At 42.8% G+C, this 21,105-nt stretch overlaps 1 protein-coding gene and 1 non-coding gene across 4 annotated transcripts in view; one reads left to right on the top strand and one right to left on the bottom strand.

Moving 5' to 3' along the window:
* Fam193a (family with sequence similarity 193 member A) overlaps positions 1–21,105 on the bottom strand; it is a 122,566-nt gene that overhangs the window by 81,636 nt on the left and 19,825 nt on the right. The window contains exon 2 of one of the 3 annotated variants that reach the window (XM_051165016.1): positions 550–792. The exons of 1 other annotated variant lie outside the window; for it this stretch is intronic. In XM_051165016.1, the coding sequence (XP_051020973.1) occupies positions 550–774 (225 nt within the window). In that variant the 5' untranslated portion in view covers positions 775–792. Of the gene's footprint in view, positions 1–549; positions 864–21,105 lie in introns of those variants that run through there. One more of the 3 variants, XM_051165017.1, reaches the window with a different exon arrangement.
* LOC127206051 (small nucleolar RNA U13) lies at positions 14,867–14,969 on the top strand. Its single transcript, XR_007832744.1, has one exon. It is a non-coding gene; the product is annotated as a small nucleolar RNA U13 (small nucleolar RNA).

Here is a 21,105-nt window from a genome sequence, read left to right as displayed (position 1 = left end):
AAAAATAGAATAGTAAGAGGGAAAAGAAGAGCCCTGAATACTGGGAATGGTTGAAAAACTCATCTCCTAGAACACAAAGAGATAAGAAAGCCTAATGGGTGCAGCAAAAATTAGATTAAACCTCAAAGCCTCTAATAAGGGAAGGCCTGGAGTCAAGGAAGGGAGATGGTCAGGCTCAGAAGTGCATTATAGAAATAATTTTCAGACATTTACCATACATGGGATTGTGTAGAACTAAACATATGAATGTCTTACTAGCTTTGCACCAAAGAAGTTTTATCACCAAAGCAGCCCTGAGACCAGATTCAAAAGCCAAAAGGACAAACAAGTAGCCAGCTTGATGACTGTGCAGATAAGGAAGCAGACGCTCTCCACCTACTGTTGGTGTGGCCAGCAAAGGCCAGGAGAAACATCCCTATTGGCATGGGTCAAAAGACAGTGTAGAAGGAAGTGTTCTGATGACAGGTGTAAATCCTTTCTTTCCACTGCCAGTTAGCCCACCACCCACAAGAGAGGAGCAAGAAGCCCACCAAAGCTGCAGCCACTCACCGGCTGGTCAAGACCGCTGTGCCTCTCTTCCTTCTCCACAGTCCTCCGGCAGTCTGGGCATACCCACAGCGGCAGGTGCAACACGCTATTGCCCTTGGGAGCCATGGAAAGGGCCAATTTGCTCGAAGTCTTAACTCCACTCTCTAAGAATGAAGAGTCTTTCCGTTCACTTCTGCATAGGAGACAATAATCCCCAGCGGGGTAGGGTGGTGTCCTATGATTCATGCCAAAACTAAAAGGAGTCTGGAATAGAAAAAAAATTCTATGTTCAAAACCTGAGCCAGAAAGCTAAGATTGTTAAATCTTAAATATGTATATTTATATACATATAGAAAAACATTAACTTGAAAACACATGAAGCTAAACCTCATATTCTAGAAACTGCTGATATTGCAAATAAAATACAAACACCGTAAAGAAGCACTTTGCCCTTCACCTAGACTTTTGCATTACTTCTGCCGGGAAAACTCATCAGCACGGATGTTGAGATCTCAACTAGGCATGAAGCACCATACCACAAACATCTGCACACAAGGGCTTGCATCTTGGCAGCGGCTCTGGCTTAGGATCATCTCTGAAGAGAGCAATTCCTGGTCTAGACTCCAGAAAACAAAGAATCTCATGGCAGCTGGATGCCCAAGACCAAAACTCCCAGGCATAATGCTGAATTCATAGCCTAATTTCAACAGCTGCTTTTTTAAAACTATGGAGTAAATGTGGGAGTAGAGGCCTGAAGCAACGAATCCTTTGGAATACACAAAAAATCTAAGGCTCATGGGTTTGGAAACAGACTTAAAGTACCAAGACCACCAAACAGGAAACAAGGAGATTAACTAAAATGGGTCTTCCTATAGCCTTACTGTTCACCTACTGAGGGACACCTGCAGGCATAGGGCAGACCCAGAAGGTGGGTGTGACATTGCAGGAGCTGGCCTGACAGAGACTCAGCAAACTGAAAGGTACACAGCAGACTCCTCTTCAGCCTTCCCTACCACAGACATCAGATGAAAAGGAAGGAAGACAACTCTCTCCTCTCAGCTGTCCTGGCCAAGCCAGCTCCTCATGTCTTCCCCTACTCACACGGTTTTCCCCGGACTATATAATTGATACCAACCACACTATGAATGTGTGCTAGCATATACACCTGACCCCCAACAACCAGAGCTCCCAAGTAGGCCCTAGGCTACACAAAGGCACTGGGGCTGAGTAAATGAATTAATGAGTGAAGAAAAGTCTTTCAGGCTTACATGCTGAAACAATATGTACCCATTATACCCACAAGGTATCTCAGTGTCTGACAGGGTGAGGAGATTCCCCAATACAGACTACAAATATGCACAGCCTTTTAAAAACAGAAAGAAAGAAAGAAAGAAAGAAAGAAAGAAAGAAAGAAAGAAAGGAAGAAAGAAAAAAAAGAGTACAAGAGTATTCATCTTTTTCCATACCAAGAGCCCTAGGATGTCAACATCATAACTCACCTCACTTAAGCCTGTCTTTTTCCTGTCACAGACAAAATAACCACAACCAATCAGGTCAGAGGTCACACTGTCCATACATATCCTGGGCACAAATATACCAAAAGCCAGGCCAGAAATTCAGTATGATATCCAAAACAGACAAAAGATACCAACTCACCCACCACCAAACACATGGATCCAAAAGTATTTTAAAGATTTCAGTTTAGCTGAGCACAATGGCACATGACTGTAATCCCAGCACTCAGGGAGGCAGAGGCCTGTGAGTTCAAGGCCAGCCTGGTCTACAAAGCATGTCCAGGACAGCCAAGAAAACCCTGTCTCAAAAAAAACAAAACAAGCCAGGCGTAGTGGTGCACGTCTTTAATCCCAGCACTCAGGAGGCAGAGGCAGGTGGATCACTGTGAGTTCGAGCCTGGTCTACAAAGTGAGTCCAGGACAGTCAAGGCTAACACAGAGAAACCCTGTCTCAAACCCACCCCACCCCACCCCAAAAAAAACAGAACAATAAATAAATAAATAAAAGATTTCAGCTTTAGGATATTTGCATATATATTAAAATAATCTTGGCATGAATCCAAAATTTGTGACTAAAAAGATATTCTGTTTCAAGGCAGGTCTCATCAAAGTCTTCACTTACCAGGAGATTGGGTTAGATGTGAGGACATCCTATTGGGACTCTAGTTAAGAGAAATATAGGAGAATGGGGAAATAGAAGGATCTAGATGGTCTTAGAAACCTACAAGAACATCATCATGACGGTGGATCTGTAAACACCGAACCCCTACTCTGATCTACCCAATGGACAGGACATTCTCCACAGTTGTGTGGAGAGTGGGGACTGACTTGGACATGAACTCTGGTGCCCCATATTTGACCACTTCCCCTTGGTGGGGAGGCCTGGTGGCACTCAGAGAAAGAATAAGCAGGCTACCAAGATGAGACCTGATAGCCTATGACCATATAGTGGGGGAAGAGGTCCCTCTCAGTCATAGACCTAGGGGAGGGGAATAGGGTGAAATCAGGAGGGAGGGAGGAATGGGAGGATACAGTGATGGGATAACAATTGAGATGTAATCTGAATGAACTAATAAAAAATATATTTTCTGGGTCAAAAAAAAAAAACAAAAAAGATATTCTGTTTCAGATGAACCTTACACAGACAGAAGCCACAGTCATGCCATCCATATTCTAAGTGCATCTACACTGTGACTGTGTGACTACAACCATTACATGAGGTCAGATGAGGGAATTTTCATATTGATACCTGACATGGTTTGGACTTAGTAGTATTTCAAATCTTGGACTTTTTGAATCAGGGATGTTCAACCTGTACCCACTAGGAGCCTAGCATGAACCTGGACACCAGGACACAGTAGTAAGTCTTACTCCCTGTCTGGAGGAGATGATGCCTTCTCCAAAACAAAAACAGAGATCATCAGAGCTTGGAATGGAAGTTGCAATCCTAATAATCTGAGACTAACGCAGATATGTTCTAGGCCAGCCTGGGCCTTTCTTTTCTCTTTTTCTTTTCTTTTTTAGATCCTTTCTTTAAAACAAATAAGAAAGATGTTAGTAAAACACATGTCTTAGGAGCAACTGATAGAGTGCTGGTGCTGGGACAGCACTCTTTCATTTAGGTTACAATGAAGGCCTCTATCAGGAATTACTTGCAGAGATGTCACCTGCACTTAACTGTAAGAGAATACAGCAGGGGCTGAAGAAGGAAGAGTGGGAGAAAGCACAGTCCCAGGCCGCAATAGAGAGAGCTGAAAGAACTGCTGCTGAGCTAGAAATGAGGCCTGGGATAAGAGATGGGTCAGAAACAGCTCTGAAAAAGACACATCTGAAATCTCTACTCTGGGCTTTCTTTTGGGAGAAACAAAAATAAAATGCAAAGAACAGAGGTCCTGTTCTTCTAAAGAACATTGAATGAGTAAACTCAGAGCCACAGGTGGTGGCGGGTTCTTAGCCTTTGGTTTTGGTTTTGAGATAGGCTCTGGCAATCCCCCTACCTTAGTCTCCCAAGCAGCTGAGACGACAGGGTTGAACTACCAGGAGTGAGTGGTATGTATAAAAGAGCAAAGCAAAGACCCAAAGGAAACAACTTCTAGACCTGAAAGAAGAGCAAAGGATGCTGAAAGAGGAGCACACACATCTAAATATACCTATGGCTACCACAAACACAGCCAAGGAGCTAAAGCTTCTGCAACAGGTGGGCATGGTCAGAAACGACATGTCACCCAGGCTTCTGGTCTCACAAAAGAGAAAACAGGACCTAATATCCATCTTAAATAGAAATTTTACTGGGTGCTGGAGAGATGATCACTCAGAGGTTAAGAGCACTGTCTGTTTTTCCAAAGGTCCTGAGTTCAATTCCCAGCAACCACATGGTGGCTTAAAAGCATATGGTGCCCTCTTCTGGTGTGCAAGTAGGTGTATATGCAGTATAGAATACTGTATAAATAATAAATAAATCTTTTTTTTTTTTTTTTTAAGAAAAATAAATTTTACTGTATAAAAAAATGAACTCAGCCGGGCATGGTGGCACATGCCTTTAATCCCAGCACTTGGGAGACAGAGGCAGGTGGATTGCTGTGGGTTTGAGGCCAGCCTGGTCTATAAAGCAAGTCCAGGACAGCCAAGGATACACAGAGAAACTCTGCCTTGAAAAATGGAAGGAGAGAGAGAGACAGAAAGACAATGGCATAGCCATGCTGATATCAGTTCTGAATGAAGAAGAGGTAGTTTATACTTATGGGAACAAGGCGGGGCCCAGGTCAACAGCTAAATGCCACAGGGGAATCCCAAGGGATAGGATAGGTTAGACCAGTGGCAAGAAGCAATGGTCAGCTTAGATGTTGTTCTCATGAGCTGTAACATCTAATGTAGAGTTTGGATTTGGTATTCCTGAGTAAGATACTCGGGAAGATGGGGTGCAGCTGCATATATAATTGTGCACCCTGAGTACAAATGATTGGCTCAGTGTTTAAGCACTTGCTGTGCAAGCATAGAGACCAGAATTTGGAGCCCTGGAAACTCGTGTAAATGTTGGGTGGGTGTTGTTGCCCACCTGTAATTCCAGCATAGGAAGGCAGAAACAGGGTTCTGAGTTTGTCTGAAAGACCCTGTGTCAACAAATGAAGTAGAGCAGTTATCGAGGATAATTCCTGACATCAACTTTGGCTTCCATATGCATGTGCACACACGTGTACCCACTTTGGCTTCCATATGCATGTGCACACACGTGTACCCCCACAAGTATCCACAAACATGCATATGCACATATCTCTCCTTGTGCTTATGTTATGTCCTTGAATCTTCTGTGGTCCAGTATCTATTCAAATATTTGACCTGGCTTGAAGTTTATCAGTCTGATTATTCTTAAAAGAATTAGCTTTGCCGGGCGTGGTGGTGCACGCCTTTAATCCCAGCACTCAGGAGGCAGAGGCAGGCGGATCACTGTGAGTTCGAGGCCAGCCTGGTCTACAAAGTGAGTCCAGGATGGCCAAGGCTACACAGAGAAACCCTGTCTCGAAAACCAAACCAAACCAAACCAAACCAAAACAACAACAACAACAACAAAAAAGAATTAGCTTTTGGCTGGGCATGGTGGCGCACACTTTTTGTTTTTTGTTTTTCGAGACAGGGTTTCTCTGTGTTGCCTTGGCTGTCCTAGACTCACTTTGTAGACCAGGCTGGCCTCGAAAACTCACAGCAATCCACCTGCCTCTGCCTCCCGAGTGCTGGGATTAAAGGTGTGCGCCACTACACCTGGCCTGGTGGCACACACTTTTAATCCCAACACACTGAGTTCAAGTCTCAGCAACCACATGATGGCTCACAATCATCTATAATGAGACCCTACGCCCTCTTCTGGTGTGCAGGTATACATGCAGGCAGAACACTGCATATGTAATAAACAAACAAATAAATAAATCTTTTTTAAAAATTAAGTATCTTCCTAAATAAGAGTGGCAAACTAAGACGCCTTGGAAAGGGCTGGCTCAACATATAGACTCCATCCACAGTAATCTTCAGTTCTCTTCTCCCTCTTCATCCTCAAAATGCACAGGCCAGCTCACACTGCCTAACATAACATGTAACCATAACAGCTGCTACTTCAAATCCCTTCTGTGGCTCCATTTTCTTTCTCTTTCTTTCTTTCTTTCTTTTTTTAAAGACAGGGTTTCTCTGTGTAGCCCTAGCTGTTCTAGACTCACTTTGTAGACCAGACTGGCCTCAAACTCACAGTGATCCACCTGCCTCTGCATCCCGGGTGCTGGGATTAAAGGCGTGCACCACCACACCTGGCTTCTATTTTCTTCTTCTTTTTTTATTTTATTTTACTTTATGTGCATTGTGGGTTTTTTTTTTTTTTTTTTTTGCTTGCATTCATGTCTGTATGAGGGTGTCAGATCTCTTGGAACTGGAGTTACAGACAATTGCGAGCTGCATATGGGTGCTGGGAATTGAACCTAGATCCTCTAGAAGAGCAGCCAGTGCTCTTAACCACTGAGCCATCTCTCCAGCCCCTGTGACTCCATTTTCTAAAACAGATGAATTCTCGGCAAGGTATCAGAAATATATTGGCCCTCACAGACAGTTGGAGCTTCCCTTATAACACAGTTAATTACCTGGTTAAAATCGACAGTTCCATATTTCTATTCCATCCTGGGCTGTGGTTTTCTCTTTGCTTAAAAAGAATTTTTTTTAACATTAATTTATTTGTGTGCATACAGGTGCACCACTGGCGTGTGTGTTGAGGCCAGAGGATGTCCTAAAGGAGTCAGTTCTCACCTAAGCTTTGCAGTTTAACTAGCCCTTGACCCGCTGAGTCCTTCTGTTGGCCCTTGTCTTGCTTTAGCACTTACTGTCTCTCACTGTGAAACACCAGTCACCCCTTCTTTATCAGACACAGTGGCCAGTTCTCTATATCCCACTGTGGTTTCCTTTCTCCTCTAAGTTTGTACTTCACTCCTAACACGTGCTTCCCATAGCTAATGACTGCAACTGTATACAGATACATTTACCAAAACATAAAGTATCCTTTGCCTGCCTACTCACTGTACACTGAATGTTTTTAAAACCATAAGGAACCCAATATCCACTGAAGGGACTAAAATGTGCCGTAATATCAGAATGCATAGTCTTGCCTCACTTTAACACTATCACTCAGGGATTACCGCATCACTTCAATACCTGCCTGCACCTTCCTCGCTTCTTTCCCTAGAACTCAAGCAGTTTCTGTGAGCAAGAGGCATTGCTTAGAAAATAATTACTAAACAAAAACTGAATCCTCCCATACTTACTTACAAAAAAAAAGCTACAGATTCAGGAAATTAGCTAAACAATTAGCTTTAAAACTTTAAAAAGTGGGCCTGGAGAGATGGCTCAGAGGTTAAGAGCACTGTCTGTTCTTCAATTCTCAGCAACCACATGGTGGCTCACAACCATTTATAATGAGATCTGGTGCCCTCTTCTGGAGTGCAGGGACACATGTGGACAGAATACTGTATAAATAATAAATAAATAAATCTTAAGAAAAAAAAAAAAGAGCGCTGGCTGTTCTTCCAAAGGTCTTGAGTTCAATTCCCAGCAACCACATGGTGGTTCACAACCATCTATAATGTGATCTGGTGCCCTCTTCTGGTGTAAAGTTGTGCATGCAGGCAGAACACTATATACATAATAATAAATAAATCTTTTTTAAAATTTAAAGTTTTGTAACAAATAATTTCTGCAACTTTTATAGAAAACACAGCAACTTACAGATGTCAAGGTTGTTCTTGAAATTCAATATAATTAAGTACTGATTATTGGCTTTAAATGTATTATTTTAGCACACCTTTTTCTCTTTCTGTGTTGTTTATTTTTGAGACAGAGTTTCACAGAACCAAAGTTGTCATGAAACACCCGGTTCTCCTATTTCTGCCTTCTGAATTTTGGGATAATAGGCACATACCATCATCCCTGTTTCCCTCTTTCCCTCTCTTGTGAGGTTCTGGCAATCAAAGTCAGGACCTGACACACTAGCTGAACAAATGTACAACCCTCTTTTTTCTTTTCTCAGTGCTAAGAAGAAATGAACTATCAAGCCATAAAAGGACGGGCAGAATTGTAAGCATATATTACTATGCTAAAGAAACCAATCTGAAGAAAGTGCACATTGCACAACTCCAACTATAGGGTGGGCCAGTGGGTAGCAGAGGTTGTGGGGGGAGAAAGAGAGACTGGCCTACTTTCCACTCACTTTGCAAGAACCTAAAAATAATCTATTAAAATACTGCTTCTTGGGGTTGGAGAGATGGCTCAGAGGTTAAGAGCTCTGACTCTCTTTCAGAGGACCCAAGTTCAATTCCCAGCACCCACATGGGTTCTCACAACTGTCTGTAACTCCTATCTCAGGGGATCTGACACCCTCACACAGACATACATGCACTCAAAACACCAATGTACATTAAAAAAAAAAAAAATACTGCTTCTCAGCCAGACACAGTGGCGCACGCCTCTAATCCCAGTACTTGGGGAGACAAGAGGCAGGCAGATCTCTGTGAGTTCAAGGCCAGCCTGTTCCTTAAAATGAGTCCAGGACAGCCAAGTCTACACAGAGAAACCCTGTTACAAAAAATAAAACAATGCTCCTGTTTCTGAACTCTTTGAGCATCTGCACTTATGTGCGCATACACACAGATACATAATTGAAAAATGAAATCAGAAGGAGGGGTGGTAGGAACAGGAAGATACAAGCAAGAGGATACAAGCCAGGTGTGGTGGTGCACACCTTTAATCCCAGCACTTGGGAGGCAGAGGCAGGTGGATCACTGTGAGTTCGAGGCCAGCCTGGTCTATAAAGTGAGTGTAGGACAGCCAAAGCTACACAGAGAAACCCTGTCTGGAAAAACCAAAAAAACAAACAAACAAACAACACAATTGGGATATAATCTGAATAAATCATAATAAATTAAGTAAATAAAATCAGGGCTGGAAAGATGGCTTAGCAGTTAAAAACACTTGCTGCTCTTTTAGAGGGACCCAGGTTCAATTTCCAGCACCCACATGATGACTCACAATCATATGTAACTCTGGTCCCAGAGAATCAACAGCCTTCTGACCTCGGTGGGCACCAGGAATGCATGAGGTACAGAGACATACATGCTGACAAAACACCCATATACGTAAACAATATACATTTAATTTTTAAAAATACATCTTATTAATTTTTTAAGTATATTAGGCTGTACCCTTTGTTAGAAAGAAGAAACAGCTATACCAATTCACCTATATTAAGTCAATACTATTGACCCAAATGGAGATCTAGAACAGGGCTGAGATGGCCAAGGCATCAATAATCCTATATGAGTGTTCAAATGACATTCTCTACAGAAGGAGCTTCCTACGGTCAGATAACCCAAGTACCTCTTGGTCTTCTCCTCCAATGCTTATTCAATGCTTGCGAATAAACAGAAACTGAAACAAGAATCATGGCAGAACTGACTCAACAGCATGCATATCCACCAAGGAGGAGCTGGCCCTGCCCTGCCACTGCTGATGGCTGATCTGTACAATATCTAGGGAAGGCGGGGAAACTGTCCAGCGACTACATTGGACCCTTTCGTCATTGTGAGAATGTACTCTCTCTAGGACAGAAATGTTTTTATTAATTTGGTTTGGTGTGGTTTTGAATTTTCAAGACAGGGTTTCTCTGCATAACAGCCCTAGCTGATCTGGAATTTGCTTTGTAGACCAGGGCGGCCTTAAATGCACAGAGATCCACTTGCCTCCCCTGCCTGTGCTGGGATTAAAAGGTGTGCACCAACACACCCAGCTAAGAAATAATTCTCTTTTTTTTGTTGTTGCTTTTTTGTTTTGTTTTGTTTGAGATAGTGTATCTCTGTGTAGTCTTGGCTGTGCTAGACCAGGGTGGCCTTGAACTCAACACAGACCCACCTGCCTCCCCCACCCCAGAGTGTTGAAATTACAAGCATGCGCCACCTCACTCAGCTGAGGAAAAAAAAATTCTTGACGGGAATTTACTTCAGCACCTTTGAGGATCCAGTCAAAAAGACAGGGGCTGCATCAAGAATCTGAGCTAGGAATGGTGGCACACACCTTTAATCCCATCACTCAGGAGGCAGAGACAAGTGGATCTCTATGAGTTTCCAAACCAATCTAGTCTACACAGGGAATTCTAGGACATCCAGGACTACACAGATAACCCCTGTCTCAAACAAAACAAAAAAAAATCTGAGTAGGAGCCACACAGCATTTTAAAAGAATGTTAGCTGATACTTAGTAAAGAACAGGACCAGTAGAAACAAGAGTAAATACAGGAGCCACTACCTATAGACCTGAAGCAGAATGCTTAAGGATAAATTTGATGTGTGTTGTTCACATTAATATTTTGTGTATGTGATAGTTGGATACCTATGCATGCAAGAGTATGAGGGTGACTCACCCTTGTGTACATGCAGACCACAGAAGCTGGATGTTTTCTGTAGGAACCAGGCCCGACTGGGCTGCCTGCCTGTCTTGCTGTTTCATGTCCTGTTTCTAGCAGCCTCCATATCTGTGTTTATCTTGGTTAGCTAGTCATGTTTACTGCTCTGAGAACGCGCCCCTCCCTTCCTCGAGACTTGTCCTCCTGTGTGTAATCACCTCTTGAGGGAATTCACCTGGGAGGAGGATTCCTGTTTTGCTGCCTGTAAGAAGGCTCTTTGGAACTCTGGAAAAAAAGGAGAATAAACCGCTGCCACGGCTGCGGCTGCTGCTCTCTTAGCACGAAGGACCCGCTGTGTTAGTGTGTTAGTGTGTGTGTGTGTGTGTGAGAGAGAGAGAGACAGAGAGAGACACAGAGGGGGGGGGGAGAGGGAGAGAAAGAGAGAGAGAGAATGTGTGTGTGTGTTAAATCCGCAGTCCCTCGCCCTCGACTCGGTACCACGGTGGCGCAGGCACCACAGTTTTCCTCAAGCAGTATCCACCTTGTTTTTTTGAAACAGTTTTTTTGTTTGTTTTAATGTTCTCTAAGTGTGAGATGGCACAAGTATGGAGGTCAGAGGAAAACTAACAAGACTTGGTTCAATCTTTCTAGCATGTGGTTCCTTACTTACAATTCAGGTTGTAAGATTTGGCAGCAAGTATGTTTGAGCCACAGAGCATTCTTGCTAATCCTAAAACAGGCTCTATCTCTGGGCCTAGAAGTAATCATTTCAGCTAGACTATCTGGCCAGGAAGCCCCCAAAATCTGCCTGTTTCCACTCTCTCAGCACTGGGGTTGCTGGCACACACCACTGCACCTGGTTCTGTTTGCTCTTATGTAGGTGCTAGGGCCCTGAACCCAGGTCCTCACATACTCACACAGCAAGCACCCTGCTCGCTGAGCCATCTCCCTAGCACCTCAGGAACAAAGAGTTCCTTCTAGACCTGCCAAAACTAAGATTCAGGCATCACTAAAGACAAGCAACTGGTAAGTAGAAATCTATCCTTTGGGATGCATATGAACCTTATCAAGCTACACTTGAACCTGCCTTAGCCTCCCTGTGCTGGATTACAGGCTTGTATCACCACCCCTGACAAAAATTATCAGAAAGCTACATGCTTATAACCCCAGCTACATAGGCTGGCAGGGACAAAAGGATCATTTAAGCCCAGGAGTTTGAGGCCAGAATTAGCTAGAAAGCTTCTGTCTTAAAAAATAGTAAATAAAGAAGAAAGAAAGAAGCCTTCTGTGTGCTGATAGCACCCAGTGCCTGTGGAAAGTGCTGTTGGACTCTGCTGGAAAGCCAAAGAATTTGCCAGAAAACTGCCATAGTAATTCTACTGAAATCCAAAGAAGATACAGAGAATTGGGGTCAGACATCCCTTTCACTTGCAAGTCCTACAAACCCACTACTAACAAAAAGAGACATACCTGCAGAGTGTACCTCAAATATCACATATGACAGAGGGTATGTGTGGAGCCAAGAGGCAATGAACTCCTAATTGTCACACCTTCCTGCTTATATTTGTCCACACTGGCTGCAGACATTATGCCTCTTGGCTTCAGCCCCTCCTCCTGCTTACTCAGTGAAAAGCGCTAGGTCTAATAAATACTGATGCTCCTGGACCTACATCCCAATAAACTTCATGGATTAAACAGACAATATCCTACTCTAGTTACTGCCGTCTTACAGGGTACTCTATAAACTATACTTTAAAAGCAAGCAAATACTGAGTATAGGGGTACACACCTTTAATCCTAGCATTAGCCTAGACAGAGGTAAGGCCAATCTCTAAATTCTAGACCAGCTTGGTCTAAAAAGTGAGTTCCAGGACACCCAGAGTTACACAGAGGAACCCTGTCTTGAAATAAAAATAATAATAAAGTAGGCGTTGGCTTTTATACCATGGTTTAAAACAGAACCCCTCTATAATTCTGTTACCAATAAGAAATTAATTAAAACTTGTCAGCAGGGGGAGCTAGAGAAACAGTAGGGAGAGAAGGCTTCCCTTTCAGGGTCTGCAAGACACAGCACTGGCAAGCTTCTGGAAAACACACTTGCATTGCCTCCACAGATGAGCTTAAACTATATTTTCTCTGGGGCTAGGTGTGAAGGGCATAGCTTCTGTAATATTTGACAATGTGTGCTTTCTCTAGCTCTGGACTTTGGAAGTAGCAGTGTAGCTAAGAGCTTCAAAACACGGATCTATATCCCAGCCCTCGTTACTGCTTTCTCCTAAGCCCCATCCATGCTTCCACTTACCAGGGTTCCTCAGCACTGACAGACTAGCCAACCCTCACTCCACATAATGGCTTGGAGCTGCTCTGGCTCACACCATATACAAAAAGAAGTCCTTGCCCAAGGGGTCTGCTGTACCAGTAGCCGTGCCTTAGCCAGCTCTGGGAACTCTCTCTTCTGTTACATACCTACTCATCCCTCTCAGCTTGTCTGCACCCCAGATTGTTCCCATTTACCTGCTGATAGAGGACCAGCGCTGTCACAGACACCCTGACCAACCTACTTGATTATAATTCTGTCTTCTCCATAGGTCTGATCTTCAGTCTTGGGAAGAAGGCTTCTTTCAATTATGTCCCTTGAGCCCAGTGTGGTGGTGTAATCCCAGAACTTGGAGAGACAGAGGCAGGTGGGTCTCTGTGAGTTCGAAGCCAGCCTAGTCTACAGAGAGTGTTCCATGACAGCCAAGGCTACGCAGAGAGAGAGAGAGAGAGAGAGAGAGAGAGAGAGAGAGAGAGAGAGAGAGAGAGTGTGTGTGTGTGTGTGTGTGTGTGTGTGTGTGTGTACACGTGCGCGCGTGCATGTTGGGGGGGATCAATTATGTCCCTTGGTGTTTGTTTTTAAACAGCTAAAGTCTGTAGCTGTGGCCAAGCAAGGTGGTGCACACCTTTAATCCCAGCACTTGGGAGGCAGAGGCAGGCAGATCTCTTGTGAGTTTGAGACCAGGCTGGTCGACCAAGTGAGTCCAGGATAGCCAGGGCTATTATACTGAGAAACCCTGTCTTAAACAAACAAACAAACAAACAAACAAACAAACAGAAGTTTGTAGCTGTACAGTGGTAGCTCATGCCTTTAATCCTAGCACTCAGGAGGCAGAGGCAGGTAGATCTGAGTTCTAGGCCAGCCTGGTCTACAGAGCAAGTTCCAGGACAGCCAAGGACCTCTAGTCTTGAAGAACAGTCCCACTGGATACAGAATATTCCAAATAAATGACCAATACATCATACTTGTTCTCCCATGGTCAGATAAGACAAATTTCAGAAAGAAGAGTTTAAAATCTAAACTTTAATTCAAAGTATACTCTTTCATTGCTAAGCTTAATCAACATTCCAGAAAACAACAACAACAACAAATTCCTTCCCTTGCCCACAATTTGGGGTCTTACAATTTAGAAGTCTTTATATCCAACAGGTGAACAGTTACACTAGGCAGCTGACAATGGGCCTAACCATCTGGATTCATGCCTCAAAGCTAAAATGTGTAGACCAGAATAGCTCAGGTTACATATAGACTGCATCATTAAGAACTATTGTCTAGGAATGAAACTCTTAAATGTACCCACAAAGTAAAACAACAAGAAAAAAAAATGGCCAACTATAGCAATAGTGAAGGGGGAAAGAACATGAAACAGGTAGAATCCTAAAAAGTGGATTTTGTTTGAAAATGTCTTTTCTAAACTAAGCTCCTTTCCATAATGTTGTTATGACTTCCCAGATCAGTAACACTGGTGCTGATAAATGTTCCAACCACGTGAATCATCTGAATTTGTTATAAAACAGAATGAAGAAGGAAATAATAAAACATTATCCCAGAACCATATGTCCCTCATCCAACAAAACTTAGTCAGCATAAGTTCTGTATTTGTACCTACCCATTTCTAAATATAATGCCTACAAAAATCAAGGCTGTGTTTGAATAAATAAACTACAGACTAATGCGTCTCATATCTCAGTGTAAGTCATCATTGAGGGGAAACTAACAGTCTGAATGTTAGAAGTAGTGAGAAAGGAAACTGCACAACAACTCCATATGAGAACCTGGATCTCTGCAGTCAGAAAATCTAAATTTCAGTTCTAACCCCGTCTCCCAACAAGTCAAGTGCAACCTTGAGAAGCCTCCTTTCCCTTTTTCCCCCCTTTATTCTTTTGAGAAAGAAACACTTCATAAGCTCTAAAAACACAGTCAATCAATAATGAAAATTATGGTTGCTCAGAGAACAAACACTTGGAATAAAAGAGAACAACAATGGTTGTCACTCACCCTTCTTGGCCTGCTACTTCATTCATTTACTAATTTTTTTTTTTTTTAATCTCCTCAGGCTTGCCAGAGAACCAAACAAGATGCGAGATACTGTAGGTTGTTTGTTTCCTAAGTATGATGATTAGGTGTTTACACCATTGTATGACACATGCCTCCTTCATTATAACGTTATTGCATTATCCATCTCACATGGGGTGAGGGCTATTTATTACCATTAAAATGATAAAATGTGGGGACTAGAGGGACGGCTCTGCTGTTAACAGCACTGGCTGCTCTTATAGGACCAGGGCTCTGTTCCCAGCATTCACATGATAGTTTACAACCACCTGTAACTACAAGTTCTCAGGAATACAATGCCTTCTTCTACCCTATGTGTGCTTTGCACACATGTGGTACACAGACATACATGCAGACAAAAAACCCATACACATAAAATAAAAGAAATCTTTTTTTAACTGACAAAATGTAGCTCAGTTGGAGCTGGAGAGATGGCTCAGAAGTTAAGAGCATTGCCTGTTCTTCCAAAAGTCCTGAATTCAATTCCCAGCAACCACATGGTGGCTCACAACCATCTATCTGGTGCCCTCTTCTGGCCTGCAGGTATAAGTGCATGCAAAACACTGTATATGTAATAAGTAAATAAATCTTTATTTTTTAAAAATGTAGCTCAGTTGGTAAAGTACTTGCACACAAACATGAGAACTTGAGCTCAGATCCCTAATACCCACAGAACAAGTCCAGGAATACATGCCACATAAGATCAGTATACTGAAGACAAAAATGAAGTGAATGAAACTGTTTATTTCAGCTCAGACCTTACCATGAAGCCAAAGCTGGGGACTCAAACTAACCTGCCTCAGTCTCTTGTGTGCTGGGCTTACAGGCATGCATCACCACATCCAGTTAAAGTTATTGCTTCGTTTTGTTTGGTTTAATTTTTCTTTATTTTTTCTTTCTTTCTTTCTTTCTTTCTTTCTTTTCTTTCTTTCTTTCTTTCTTTGAGACAGGGTTTCTCTGTGTAACAGCTCTGGCTGTCCTGCAACTTGCTCTCTAGTCCAGGCTGACCTTGAACTCACGGAGATCCGCCTGCCTCTGCCTCCTGAGTGCTGGGATGATTTGGTTTTTCAATACAAGGTTTCTCTGTGTAGCCTTGGCTGGTCTGAACTCACTTTGTAGACCAGGCTGGCCTCAAACTCAAAGTGATCTTCCTGCCTCTGCCTCCCAAGTGCTGGGATTAAAGGCATGCGCCACCATGCCTGGCTAAAGTTATTGTTTTACCTCTGCTGTCGACATACCCCAGGACTCCAGTTTACAAATGCTCTACAACTGACTACTTGCCCAATCCTTAAAAACATTGTATACACTTGCTATCTATCATGTGACAGTTTTTTGGTTTGCTTGTTTGGTTGGTTGGTTGGTTTTTTAGACAGGCTTTCTCTGTGTAGTTTGGCTGTCCTGGAACTCATTCTGTAGACCAGGCTGGCCTCAAACTCAGAGATCCGTCTGCCTCTACCTCCCGAGTGCTGGGACTAAAGGCATGCATCACCACACCCAGCTGCCGTCAAACATACCAGAGCTCACATCATCTAGGCATTTAGGCAAGCATACATCAATGGCTTGCTACTAGAAGCATTTAAAGATGTCTTCTTCAAACTCCCTTAATCAAGTTCAGAACCACGAAACCATCAAGCTGGCAAATGTAGACCAAAACTATGAGCTGGGACCAGAAGCTTCATGCTGCGAGCACCACCCTGATGACTTTTTTCCTCCTCCTTACCTCTGGGGACTTTTCCCACAACTCTGGAGTTTATATGTTTTTTTTTTTTTTCCCCTTTTGTTTTTGGGGTTTTTTGTTGTTGTTGTTTTTACTGTTTGTTTTTGTTTTGTTTTTGGAGACAGGGCTTCTCTGTGTAGCCCTGACTGTCCTGGACTCTCTTTGTAGACCAGGCTGGCCTTGAACTCACAGAGATCCACCTGCCTCTGCCTCCTGAGTGCTGGGATTAAAGGCGTGTTCCAGCATGCTCGGCCCAGTTTATATATTGTCCTGTGGCTGTCTGCTACCTTTCCAACCAATCACTGCTTTTGCGGGGAAGGGGGAAGCACTATGTGTGTGTTCCTCTCTGTATACATTATGTGAATTCATGTAGAGGTTGGAAGTCAATGTCAGGTGTTTTCTTCTATTATTCTCCACCATATTCTTTTGAGACTTATTCTTTGAGTCTCTCACTAAATTTGGAGTTCACTGATTCAGCTAGACTGACTGCCAGCAAAAATCAAGGGTTTGCCCTATCTCTGGACATATTACACACACATAGTGGGAGGAGAGCAAATGCACCAATGCACACACATGCATACAACAGAGCAACCATACCTCGCCTGAATAGAGCAAGGAGTGTGGTATGTTCCTTCCATTTTCAGGAGAAAATAAGTTAGGACCTCATAGCCCTTAATCTGTGCTTGCTTCATCTTGGGCAAAGGGCACCACAGGAGAAAATGAAATAATTCGGGATCTGTTTCTTTTTTCCTTCCTTGTCCTCTACCTTCAGTCCTATTCCTGCTTGGGAGAATGGGGCCAGGACATGATTAGGGTGATGCACTTTAGTCAGAAGGCCTAAAACAGGAGCCTAGTCCAGAAAGTCCAATATCTCCTCCCAAAGGAGATGCTGACACAGGCATTGCCAGGCAGTTGTGGCACACACCTTTAAGCCTAGCACTGGGAGGCAGACCAGACTGATATACAGAGTGAGTTCCAGGACATTCAGGGCTGCACAGCAAAACTTCGTCTTGAAAAACCAAAGCAAAAAAAGAAAGAAAGAAAGGAAGGAAGGAAGGAAGGATGAAGAAGAAGCCGCCTCCGCTTGGCAGCAGTGGTGGTGGTACTTGCCTTTAATCCCAGCACCTGGGAGGCAGAGGCAGGCAGATCTCTGAGTTTGAAGCCAGCCTGGCCTACAAAGTCAGTTTCAGGTCAGCCAAGGCTACACAAGGAAACCCTGTTTTGACCCCCCAACTCCCTCCAAAAAAGACACAGGCATTATGATTAATCAATGCCCATGCTGCCCTCAGTGTAATTTCTGTTTTAATGAAATAAGCAGTGACTACATTTTCTTTAAAGTCTTAAGATCATGAATGACATATGATAATAGTATGTACTGAGTCCTATTATGATTATCTATCTTACCTACTTTGTATCTATGTTTCTATGTTTTATACATATATCACAAAGCCATGGCTTTAGGTTAATTTATCCCAATGCTCCAATAAATGTTCTGTAATTAACTTATTTTGTATAATATGCCACTGGTATTCTCAGTAGTCACATCAAGACTTTTTAAAATTAACTATGAAAATGGCCATGTTCACACCTGTAATCCATGCATTGAGAAGGCTGAGACATAGTTGGGCGGTGGTGGTGCACACCTTTAATCCCAGCACTCAGGAGGCAGAGGCAGGCAGATCGCTGTGAGTTCGAGGCCAGCCTGGTCTACAAAGGGAGTCCAGGACAGCTAAGGCTACACAAGAAACCCTGTCTTGAAAAACGAGGAGGGGGGGAGGCTAAGACAGGAGAGGGCTTTCAAAGCCAGCCTGGAGTATAAAACCAGAAAGGGAGGAAGAGCAGGGGAGGGTGGAAGAGAGCAGAGAGCTCATGTCCTTAATTTCAGTACTGAATGCACTGAGGTAGTCAGATCTCTGTGAATTTAAGGAGACCCTGGTCTGCATAGCAAGTTCCAGACCAGCTAGCGACATACATTGAGAATCTGCCTTAAAGTGAATGAATGAGTGAATGCTCAGCAGCTCTTTAAGAAATACATAATTGGGGGGCTGGAGAGATGGCTCAGAGGTTAAGAGCACTGTCTGTTCTTCCAAAGATCGTGAGTTCAAGTCCCAACAACCACATGGTGGCTCACAAGTATCTATAATGAGATCTGGTGCCCTCTTCTGGTGTGAAGGCACACATGTGGGCAGAATACTATATACATAATAAATAAATCTTAAGAAATACATAATTGGAACTAGAGAGATGGCTCAGTGGATTAAGAACGTGCATTGTTCTTGCAGAGGACCTGAGTTCCTGGGTTCACCTCTCAGCACCCACATTAGGCAGCTCACAACTACCTGTAACTCTAGCCTCTGATCTCCTCAGGCACATACCATACACACATACATATAATCAAATAAACACCAATTTTATTTATTTATTTATTTTTGGTTTTTTCAAGATAGTGTTTCTCTGTGTAGCCCTGGCTGTCCTGGAACTCACCCTGTAGACCAGGCTGGCCTCCAACTTAGAGATCCATCTCTCTCTGCCTCTCGAGTATTGGGGTACCTCCTGGAAACAAAAATATTTGTTAAGAAGAAATATATAGGGGGCTGGAGAGATGGCTCAGAGCTTAAGATATATATATATGATATATATATTATATATATATATCATATATATACCCATACACACACACACACACACACACACATTTCTTAGCTAGGCAGTGATGACACACACCTTTAATCCCAACACTCTGGAGGCAGAGGCAGAGGCAGAAGAACTTCTGAGTTTCAAGCTAACTTGGTCTACAGAGCAAGTTTCAGGACAACCAGTACTACACAGAGAAACCCTGTCTTGAAAAACTCAAAAATAAATAAATTTGTAATTTAAGTCATGAAAAACTATGTGCCTAAGAACAGTAAATATGTATGTAGAATAAAGTGCTCACTGGTTTTAAAGACAGATGAGGCAAGGGTGAGAATGGGACACACAAGTGTTCCAAGAACTCAGCAGAAACCTCTATGCCAATGTGAGGAAGCTCAGGCCCAAGGACAAATAGGACTGAGCAGAAAGGCACAGAGGAAACCAGATAATTAAATTCTTCAAGGACTCCAGTCAGGAGAACTTGGTTCACCCATATATATATTGGGAACAGGCTAAATTCAGTTAGCTTTACTGGCAGTGTCTACTGAAAACAGTAGTCCCTCTCAAAACATAGAGATAGATAAAAGATATCTATCACTGGCTCCATCTACTAACCCAGAACAACTGCTCTTTTACACCATTCCTCGGTTATTGTTAAAATGAAGCAAAATGAGTTTACATCTTCACAAGAGATCCCTGTTCTTTCTTACATAGTAACTAGAAGGTGTCACATTTTACCATTTTAACAAAAAGATCCGCCCGGCATGGTGGAGCGCGCCTTTAATCCCAGCACTCGGGAGGCAGAGGCAGGCGGATCACTGTGAGTTCGAGGCCAGCCTGGTCTACAAAGTGAGTCCAGGATGGCCAAGGCTACACAGAGAAACCCTGTCTCGAAAAACCAAAAAAAAAAAAAAAAGATTCAAAACCCTACTACACAAGAGAGGCTTTTAAACAGGTGAAAAAACTCATTTCCCATAAGTATAAGAGTGTAGCACAGTAACTATTTACATTATTACCAAACACAATAAGAGCATTCTATACATTCATTCAAAATACTCAATACAGCAAGGTTTTCTCACTAAGCAATTTTCTATTCATTACTAAAATGGCACTTCAAGACCTTAGAAGGCAGAGTTCTTTTTTTAAAATGTTTTTAACTACTGAACTTGATAGGTAGGTAGCTTTCTAGTGACAATTGCTTAGAAAAAATAAGCAAATTTAAATGAATTATCTTTTTCCTTTTTCTTTTCTTTTCTTTTTTTTTTTTTTTTTTTTTTTTTGTTTTTTTTTGTTTTTTTTTTGTTTTTCAAGACAGGGTTTCTCTGTAGCCTTGGCTGTCCTGTCCTGGACTTGCTCTGTAGACCAGACTAGCCTCAAACTCACAGTGATCTGCTTGCCTCTGCCTCTTGAGTGCTGGGATTATAGGCCTGCACCACCAGGCCCAGCTAAGATGAATTTTCTTTCTTTCTTTCTTTCTTTCTTTCTTTCTTTCTTTCAAGATTTGTTATTTATTATGTATACAGTATTCTGCTTGCATATACACCAACAGGCCAAAAGAGGGCATCCAATCATATAGACGGTTGTGAGCCACCATGTGGTTGCTAGGAATTGAACTCCAGACCTCTAGAAGAATAGTCAGTGCTCTTAACCGCTGAGCCATCTCTCCAGCCCAAGATGGATAAACTTTATGTAAAAGAAAAACTCATCTTTGAAATACGCAATGCTTTTTACTTGGTCACAAGATGACCAGCAAACCTGTATCTTGCCAAATACAGTCTCCATTCCCCATAATACAAAACAATGCAAAAGACTCCCAACCCAACTTGCTGCTGTCAGCACTTCCTGGTGTCTCACTGGGAAATAAGCTTTGCCAGTTGCTCCTTCTGAAGCTTCACAGAAAAATGTCAGTTCCATCATCACA

The sequence above is a fragment of the Acomys russatus genome, chromosome 22 (assembly GCF_903995435.1).
Source record: "Acomys russatus chromosome 22, mAcoRus1.1, whole genome shotgun sequence".
NCBI classification, from domain to species: domain Eukaryota; kingdom Metazoa; phylum Chordata; class Mammalia; order Rodentia; family Muridae; genus Acomys; species Acomys russatus.
Note: the sequence above shows the minus strand (reverse complement) of the source record. Positions and strands in the feature narration are given on the sequence as shown.